At 58.7% G+C, this 9,337-nt stretch overlaps 1 protein-coding gene across 3 annotated transcripts; it reads right to left on the bottom strand.

Moving 5' to 3' along the window:
* Window positions 1–234: 234 nt before the first annotated feature.
* PPP1R1B (protein phosphatase 1 regulatory inhibitor subunit 1B) lies at window positions 235–9,032 on the bottom strand. 3 transcript variants are annotated; one of them, XM_036930497.2, is made up of 8 exons: window positions 8,946–9,032; window positions 8,433–8,619; window positions 6,719–6,779; window positions 6,385–6,407; window positions 5,895–5,970; window positions 2,526–2,729; window positions 1,142–1,261; window positions 235–1,054 (listed from the first exon to the last, which is right to left on the bottom strand). In XM_036930497.2, the coding sequence occupies exons 2-8, from the start codon at window positions 8,511–8,513 to the stop codon at window positions 1,005–1,007; spliced, it is 615 nt and encodes a 204-aa protein (XP_036786392.2). In that variant the 5' UTR covers window positions 8,514–8,619; window positions 8,946–9,032; the 3' UTR covers window positions 235–1,004. The 3 variants fall into 3 exon arrangements, with proteins under 3 accessions (XP_036786392.2, XP_036786393.2, XP_036786395.2); XM_036930498.2 differs by lacking the exon at window positions 8,946–9,032 and adding an exon at window positions 8,796–8,936; XM_036930500.2 differs by lacking the exons at window positions 8,433–8,619; window positions 8,946–9,032 and adding an exon at window positions 7,155–7,750.
* Between the last annotated feature and the right edge of the window lie 305 nt (window positions 9,033–9,337).

Genomic DNA, 9,337 nt, shown 5'->3' with positions numbered 1-9,337 from the left:
AGTACTTTGGAGGAATCCAATTACTCTTGAAGAACTTCTTCCCACCCGCCTCTTTCTAGATCCCTAGCAGGATCTAGAACTTTTGTGTTGCGAGCTTGTCTGCGGGAAAGACTCCTAAGAGGACTGGACACTAGGGGCAAGGCTCTGACCCTTGGATGACCACCAACCAGGTCTTCTACGTAGGGAAACCCGTTACCACCTCCCCCTCTTTTCCCCTGAAAGCAATCTCAGCACAACTATTTACAAAGATTTATTACAGCACAGAGCGGTTCAGGCCTGGAGTCAGAGAAGAGGGGAAGGGGGCAGAGCAGCTGGAGTACCAGGAGAACCTGGGCTCCTCCACCATGTGCCCCACTAAGGACATATCCTAGGCGGCATTCCTGGCATCAAAGCACAAACAAAACGCAACACAGCAGCCTCTGCCTGACCATCGTCCAGGCACCCAGGCTGGGGAGCAGGAGTGATAAAGGGGAAGATTTCCGAAATGTTGAGGCTGTGGAGAAGGATTCCTGAATCCTGGGCCCTGGCAGAAGCCAGTGAGAGCGGTGGTAACTTGGAATCCCCCATGGGAAAGGAGATGGAGAAGGATCTAAGGGCACCTGCAGATTCTCAGTACCCCCTTTCCCCAGATCTTAGGGTCCTGCCCTGTGGGTTTCCTGTGCCCAGGGGAGAGGGTCTGGGGAGTAGAATTTGAAGGAGGAAACTTTGTCCCCTGTTTATACTGGCTTTTCCAATGCAAGCTTTCTCAAATCCCACTTCCCACTGGGTGAAAGGGGGGAATGGCTGGCAGGGGTAGGCATCAGGCAGCAAGTGCCCAGGGAATCCGGGCATCAGCCAAAGGTGGGCAAACAAGCAAACACAGATCAGCCTTAGTCTTCTAGAAGTCAGAAGCCACAGCCCTAGCGAGTGAGGGGAAGGGTACAAAATAGGGTGGGGACAGAGTGGGTTTCTGGGGAACAGCGATGCCCCCTCCACTTCCATCTGGGAGATGCAGGGCTGGGTGCCTAAGTGCCAGGCTCAGGGTGGGCAGGACCCTGTGGCACCTCTTGGGGCTCTGCAAGAGAAGCAGAGGGACTCAGGGCCTGGCCATGCCCACCCAGACCCCAGCTCCACCTCCCCATCCCTTACAGCCAACCCTCACCAGTTAGTGCCCGGTCTTCCACTTGGTCCTCAGAGCTTCCATCTCTCTGGGGCTTATCCAGAGGGGGTGGACGCTCCCAGGGCCCCTCCAGACCCTGCCCACAAGCTGTCTTTTGCCCAGCTGGGGACAGGAAAGAAGGTATCAACACACAGGCTCCGAGTACCCATTTGGCTGTCCTGGAGCATGAGCTCAGTCTCTCTGATGGCTGAGGCTGAGCTTTCTAAGGGCATCTTGGTACAGTGGAGAGAGCACTGGACTAAGCCAGTTCTCCCAGCGACTAGCCATTTACTTAGATACGTTAGTTGTTACCTCTCTGAGGGGAATAGTAAGTGAGGAATTGTGTAGATTGCCTTAAATAAGATAATAGTTAATACTCTGCCCAGCCCAGTGTTGCACTCAGGAGCTGCCTGAGGACTGGTGGCAATTGATATTGCTCCTTGGTAGTCTTGCCACTTGCTTGACCCACTGCTGTTTTTCCTGAGGTAACAGTCTCCTCTCACCTCCCCTTCACCTGTCGTGGGGGTCTCAGTTGGAGCTTTTCCTCCATGGCTGATACCTCCACTGCCAGAGATGCAGAGAGGAGGCGCATACCATTATATTTGGGTACAAGGGCAGGGGTGGTCAATTGTTTAATGTGCACTGGAAGGGATAGATGTGGCACAGCCTTCCATGGCCAGACATGAAATAAACAGCCATGGGAGGGGCTGAGATCTGCCTGCCTAGGAATTCCCTGGGCCTTGGGACCCTCTGTAGAGATGTTTGCGTCTGAGACCTCTAGCTCTGAGGCCTTCTGTGTAGGCCTCCCTGGCCCCTCTTCCCAGGCAGCTGGTGTTGGAGGCATAGAGGATCAGGTTGGTTCTTGAATCCTAGATTTCTCCGTCTAGACACTAGAGGGCACCCTCTCACCTCCAGCCTATGAAATAAAAAAGGGGGAGAAAGAGCCATAGGGTCCTGGAAAGGGCTTATTATCCAGCCTTCTGCCTCCCAGCACATCTTACTTTCAGAAATGCAGGTATGGGAGTATTGGACACTCTTAGACCTCAATCCCTCCATCTCCTTGCACCCCTTCACTGCCATGGCTGGGAAGTCCTTCCTTAGATCTAGCCTCAAACCTAATGTGATCTTGCTTTAATTCTTAGGGAAGAGGAATTATTAGGAAAAAGTTGATCAGGAGAGGGGCTGAGTCAAGGATAGGAGCAGTGCAGGTGTCAGGTAAGGTGAGTGTGAGGCATCCTATGGAGTAAGAGAATGGGAGGCCCTTGAGTGACTGTAGTTCCTGAGAAACTGTGACCTGGGTGGGGGGGGGGGTGTCCCAGGACACTCAAGGAGGACGCCATCCAACCCATGGCAGAGGGACCCAGGCTGCACAGCCCTTTCAGCTTACCAAACCCCCTGCTGCCCTTCAGGACTTCAGCCTGGCTATCCTCCTCCTCCTCCTCCTCCTCTTCATCATCATAGTCCTCCTCCTCGTCTTCTCTCGGGTAGCCCAGCTCCCGCAGCTCCCCCAGCTCATCCTCTTCCTCCGAAGCCTGGTTCTCGCTCAGGTTGCTGATGGACTGCAGGTGAGACTCAGCAATGCGCTGCACGGCTGGCACAGGGGGACCCAGGAAGGCAAGAGTGAGCCAGGCCCAGGAAGCAGCCCGTGGAGCTGGAGAGTATGTGGCTCAGTCCCCAGCCTCTTTCCCATGGGCCTGGGGCAAGCTATACCCCTCAGGATTCTAGTTTAAAGGCCCAAAGCTGCAGGTCAGCCTGCTGGGGGCCAGACCAGGGCAGAGGCAGCAGGGGGTAGACTCGATTATGTTTGGCTCTTAAGCTGTCCAAAGATGCTGGCCCGGGAGGCTGGCACCAGGCAGTTCCCCCACACCATAGGGTGCCAAACTGGACAAGACCAGGCTGGCACAGGAGCAGCTTAACATTCCCTGGCTGGGAAGCTTGCTTCTCTGAGGACCCAGTACTGGAGACAGTGTCCACCAGCTATATCCCTGGGCAGAGGTCACAGGGCCTATGGGCCAGGACCTGGGGGATTTGTCCCTTTCAATTTCTGGGGGAGTGCCCAGCCTGCTTAGGGTTCACCCCCATCCTGTCTACCCAATGCTGGACTTGGTCCCCATCCCCTGGCCCTGCTGCATTATAGATGCCACTTCACACACCTCTCTGCCCAGGCTCTGAGAGGTAGGAACAATACTGATGCTGAGGATGAAATAGTCTGCAGCCAGTGAAGCCTGTGCCTGGGGATGTGATGTGCTCAGGTACTGCCCCCACAATCTTGACCCACATCCCCAAGCTTCCAGCTCCCTCTGTGCTGACCTAGAAAGCAAACACCCCCACCCCACCCCACACACCACCAAGGCCTGCTGGAATAGGACCTCGGAAGGAACAGTGTGGGCAGCTGGAGAGAAGTTTCCAAAAGATCGAAAGGATCGGGGGTTAGGAGAAAGGAGCCAGGGCTTCGGGTATTCTGGAGAGTAGAAGGGGTGGAGGAGACCCTGTGAAGAGTGGCTGGGCAGAGGCAGCCGAGGGACCAGGAGGTGGTAGGATTTTAGAGCCTTTAGGTCACTAAACCCACAACCCACAGACGAGATGCTGACAAGCTAGGGGCTGGGGCTGCTGCAGCTCCTTCTTGATCAGCAGGCAGCGCCTCCCCTCAGAAACCCAGAGGGTAGATCCAGGCTGGAAACCTCCTTGCAGTGAGTAGAGCACCGCACTCCTGCCAACCCAGAGACAGGCACAGAGGGAGCATTGTGTGTGCCCACTGCCCCACCCCGCCCTGTGCTCCCAGCCCGGTGCCTCCCGCTGGCTCTGGGCAAGCTACCCAGGCAGTAAAACCGCAATAAATTGCCGTGCCCTGGCCTTGGGGACACGGCAAAGCTTCACCCGAAGCCAAGTGTGAGAGCTCAGCCTTGGAGAGCTCCCTCAAAGCCAAGACTCAGTGTTGCCCACCCTCCCCTGGGGCTTCTCCCCCTACAAACCCCTACCCCTGGGGTGCTTTCCCCTGCCTAGAAGGGGGCCGAAGCCTTCAAAACAGTGCCCTCCAGGCATAGAAGGGTACTTTGGGGCTTTGGGGGCGTGGAGAAGAGGAGGTGGCAGTTTGAACAGCCACCCCCTCCCCCAGTGGGGAGAAGGAGAGTTCAGTTCATGAGCCACAGTGACAATAATAGGTGTGCGCAGCGCCTGTGCCGGCTCCCCGTGGGCCTCGCGTGCCTCGCTCCGCCTCGCCTCGTGCCTCTCAGGGCTCTCTAGGGTCTCCCCCTTGCCCTCCCAGCCGTCTCCTTCTCTGCCTCATTCCCTGGGGCCCTGAACTGCCCTTCATCCAAGTCCCCTTTTTAAGCTCCAAGGTGCCCAGCACAGACCCCAGACTGCCCACCCCTCTCCTGGCCTCTTTCCACTGCCCTGCCTCTCCCCACTTAGACCCTCCTAAGTCACAGCCCAAAAGGGCAGTGGGGATGGGGGCGCATATCTGGCCATGGCACCCTGGTCCTATCCTCTTCACCCCAGCCCTCTGTGCCATGTGCACAATCAAGAGTCCAAGGGACAGTTCCCCCTGCTCACATCCACTTGGCCCTCCCCAGCCCAGGGTGGGGAGGAGGGAGATTTCTTATATTCTACCCCAAGAAATGCCACCTCTTCCCTGATACCTGCTTTGGGGGCTGACCTTCCCCACATCCCTACAGGGGGAAGTACTGCCAGGTGCTGAACCCACTGACTGCTTGCTGTCCCTTTGTCTTCCGGTCCTGGGGGAAAAGAAAACATCCCTGCCCTCCTCTCCTGCCAGCTTCTCCTCTCCGCTCCCAACCCTGGCATGCAGGCTGACAGGTGCACCTGTTGACCTTGGCCAGTGCTGAAAACTCATTATACCCACCCCCAGGGGAGCTCTCAGCATATACTTTCAGTCTCCCTCCCTCCTGCCATGGGGAGGGGGGCCCAGCCAGGCAGGAAGAGCCTCCAGCATCCCTTGACTTAGGAAGGAAGAGACCCTCCCTATGTCTGTGTTCCTCACCTGCTCCTCCGGGTCTCTCACAACTCCTATTTGAAGCCACGTTTCCAGACTGGCCCTCAAGACCTGTGATTTCACACCTCCCCAGTGCACACCTTTTTCCCTCTTCCTGGAATGCCCTGCCTGCCTGTTGAATTCCTATTCATCCTTCTGATCCAGGCTTAAACATCTTCTTCATCATAACTCACCCTGACCGTTTGAGGCAAAGGTTCCCAGGAAGGTAGGGGCCAAATCTCACTTCTCTTATTTTGCCCAGGGCCCTCCAGTGAGGCCTGGCATACAGTAGGTGCTCCAGAAGTGTGTACTATAGGAACGACTAGCCTTTTAATATAGAAAGGAGCAGCAGGAAGGAGACGCATCCAGAGTGCCCCCCCACCCATGTGCATGCTATGCCAGTGGGAGAGGAGAGCAGGGCTGCAGCCTGGAGGAGGTGTGCTGTGGGGAGCGGGGAGGGGGGGCACACTCGCAGAGAGGAGGCGCACAGCCGGGTCTCTTTATGTTGGAGCCTACTTGTTATTTTAGGCCCACCACCTCTCTTCTTTCAACCCCACAACTTGATGTTAAGGCCACAGCCACTCTTGTCAGCCTCTTGCTCTTTCTTTACAAGGCCAAATTCAGGAAGAACTGGTCTCTAGGTAGGAGCAAGGGTACACAGGCCGATTCCTCCCCACTAACAAAAACTCAACATTTCACCTCCCTCCCCCAGCGGCCCCGTTCCGGAGGCTAAGGGGACAGCCAGACCAGGTGGAGGGATAGTACCTTTCAGTGAAGGAGGCGTGTAGGCACAGGGGTTGGGTCTCTTCGACTTGAGGTGGTGCCCCTCTCCTGAAGCTCTCTGCAGGGTGAGGGCGAGGTTAAATGGGCTTACCAGAGGCTTTCCCCCCACCCTCCCTCCCTTCCATCTCACCCATGGCACCCCAGGCCTGGCTGCTGTAACCTCTCCCATGGGTCCAAGTGCTGCTGCCCCTCAGGTCCTGCCCCATTGTTGTGGGAAGGCCTCCATAACCATGGCCTGGCTCAGGGCAGGACCTGGGTACTGGAGGCCCAGCCCCAGTCTGAGCAGAGGAGAGACAAGGGCAGAGAAGGATCTGCTGGTGGCACCCTGGCACCAGGCTCTCCCACTGAAGTGCCCATTGATATGCTAATGTGACCTCCCGGGTGGCACCCTGTGTAGGTTGGGAAGGAAGCCCATCCACCCCACCACAAAGGGCTCCAGCACCCCTCCTTCCAGCTGCCCCCGGAAACTCACCTGGTGGGGGGAGGCCTCCTCCTCTGAGGGAGGTCACCAATGAACCAAGGGAGGCAGAAGGGAGAAGAGCGGAGAGATGGGGGAAGAGAGAAAGAGAATCAAATTACTTTCCCCAAAGTTTCAATCTTTAGGGAAAGCGAAAGGGTGCCCTTTCCTTCCTGATGTTGGGAGATGCTTGGTCAGTAACTGAACCCAGCAGAGTCAAGATCCCAGACCTTACCCACCCTCCTCCACCCATCTTCTGCTCAGTCTCCTACCCATGGGACTTTGGCAGGGGCCGAGAAGGCATCAAAGTTAGGCTGGGACCAGGGATGGGGGGCAGAGAGGGGCCAACCTGGAGAGGAGTGCTCTGAGAGCCGGAACAGCATGGCAGGGGTTGGTCTCCGGCGGCGGATCTAAGGAGGTGGAGAAAGAGGTGGGGGAGGGGGCTGGACAGACACCTGCAGCACCCCCCCATCTCCCCAGGCAGTAGGGAACAAGCAGGGCTTTGGAGTCCCCAGGGAACCTTTGAATCAAAGACTGTCATAGCTGGAAGGAACTCTATAGCTCACCCTACCCCCTCATTTGACGGAGGTGAAAACGCGAGACTGGAAGAGGTTCAGCAGAGAGCCCAAGGCCACACGGCAGGCCAAAGCAGAGAAAGGATGAGAAAAGTCCATCTCTGACTCCCTGCCCATGCCCATCCCGCTCCATAGCTTACTCCAGAGTGGGCATCACCCTTTCTATCCTCCCCCACCAAGGCCCTTCGGCTGCTTTTGAAGACGTCAGACCTCAGGAAACGAAGCTGGCTACAGAAGATGACCCATGGGGTATGGCACCCATGCAACCCCGCCCAGCGGAGGTCAGCTCAAGGGGTCCAAAGAAACCAGATCCAGCTGCAGTGGAGGGCTGAGCTGCAGCCCCACAGGCACCGCCGACCTCACTCAGAAGTCTAGGTGTGGAGCAGAGCCCCAGGCCCCCGGGGGCCTGGTCTGGGCCCTTCTGGCAGTCCCTCTCAGGCTGTGCAACTCTTACCCAGGCCTCTTAAAAACAAAGTTGCCCTCCTTGGTACATGAGCCAAGCTGAACGCTGAGGTGGTAGTGGTGGGGGAGACACTGAGCACTCCCAGGAACTGACCCCCACCCCCAGCTTGGCAGTCAGCCCAGCTGTCAGTTAATTAGGTCCCCTCTGAACTCCAGGGAAATGCAGGAAGAGAACCAGATGAAATTAAGCTGAAACTGCCACCTCCCCCCGCCAAACTCCCAACTCTGCCCTCCACACCAAAAGCCGCTTAGGCCTAGGACCCAAGCCACCCCCTCTTTCTCTCCCTCCAAAATGACTCGGCCCTATTCTCACTGCTCTGTGGGGTGCCAGTTTCTTCTCAGCAACAAGTGAACACCGGCAGGCTGCTGGGCGCAGAGCTCTCTTCCTCCCTCGGTCCCACCCCAACCTTTGCAAGCCTCTCATCCCCCAGAAAGCTCTCCAGGGCACTCAGCAGTTCTGTGTGAAGGGGTCTGGCTTCTGTGATGACTGGTCACGCACTCCCTATTGGAATCTGTCTAGGGCCTGACCGCAGAAGGAGGTCGGAACAAGGTTCTGGGGACTCCATCCGTGGCCAACAGGGTGGGACTGGAGAAGGGCAGAGCGGCGGGGCAACCGAGGTGGAGCCTGCTCCTGTGAAGGCTCAGCGTCCGCTGTTTCTCGCTTCTGACTGGCGCGGGCTGGGACCAGGGCGCGGTGGTCCCAGTGGTAGCCTCGGGAAGGAGGACACTGTGTAGGGTCCAGAGGACGGTACCCCCTTCCCGGAGGACCCGGAACGGCCTGCCCCTGACTCCCGCTGCCAGGAATTATTCGCCCCGGCATCAGGACGCGGGTCCCAGGGAAAAAGTTGCTTGAGTCTCCAGCGAACTTCACGGGCTGCCGCCGCGCCCCGGCTGTGTCCGAGGGGGCCAGACGCTCTCCTTTGCCCCCCATCCCCCAGGCCAGTGGGGACCGGCAGCGCCCCGCAGCTCAGAGGAGCCCGGGAGTGTGTTGGGGGCGCTGCCGGGGGTGGGGCGCTGCCCCCTTACCATCTCCACCTGGCGGGGGTCGAGCTGGCTGGGGGGCGCGGGCACGGAGAACTGGATCTTCTTGCGGTCCTTGGGGTCCATGGCGGGCGAGCTGGTCGGCGGCGCTGGGGGCGCGCGACTCGGGGTCCCGGGCTGCGGTCCCAGCTCGGCTCCCCCGTGCTGCTCAGGGCGCCGCGGCAACAGCGGGCTGTGTGCGGCGAGGAGGAGGAAGGCTGTTCACGCACAGATAAAAATACCGCGCTCGGCGAGAGGGGGCGCGCGAGCCGGGAGGGGGGATCGGCCGCTGCCCGGCGAGGTCGGAGCGCCCCGGCTCTCGGCTGCGCTGGCCCGCGCCCTGGCGCCCTCGCGCCCGCACCCTCGGACTCGCTGTCTAGGTGCCTCTGCCTCTCCCCGCTTCCCTGGCTGAGGGTCTCTGTGTGTCTGCTCTGTCTCTCCGCCCTCCCTCTATCTTCCTCTCTTCCTCTTTGTGTGTTTCTCTCTGTCTCTGGCTCTCTCCGTCCCTCCTGGCCTCACCCTCTGGCTCCGGCCTTGGGGTCCCCAGCCCGTCCCCATGGCCCGGGACTGGCGCCCTGGTGCTTGGTGGGAGGGCTTAGGAGAAAGTGGCCAATGAGCGCCGAGAACAGTGTTCTCCCCGGGGCCGGGAGGAGGGTGGGGAAAGTGAGCCAGGACTAGGAGCGGGCTGGGGGCCCCCTACCGTCTCCCCTGAACTTGAAGCTGCATTATTGATGGAGTCCAGCAGGGAGGATAATGGCGGGAGGCCGAGGGGAGAGGGGCAGCGTCGGGGGGAGGAGGTGGCACTCTGGCATTCACCCTTTCCTGACCTACGTACTTGGAGTTTCACCAGCAGGCCTGTAAGGTCGTGGAGAGAGTACCACCAGCATGTCACGCTGTGAATGGGGGTGTCC

This window comes from Manis pentadactyla, chromosome 4, assembly GCF_030020395.1.
Source record: "Manis pentadactyla isolate mManPen7 chromosome 4, mManPen7.hap1, whole genome shotgun sequence".
NCBI classification, from domain to species: domain Eukaryota; kingdom Metazoa; phylum Chordata; class Mammalia; order Pholidota; family Manidae; genus Manis; species Manis pentadactyla.
Note: the sequence above shows the minus strand (reverse complement) of the source record. Positions and strands in the feature narration are given on the sequence as shown.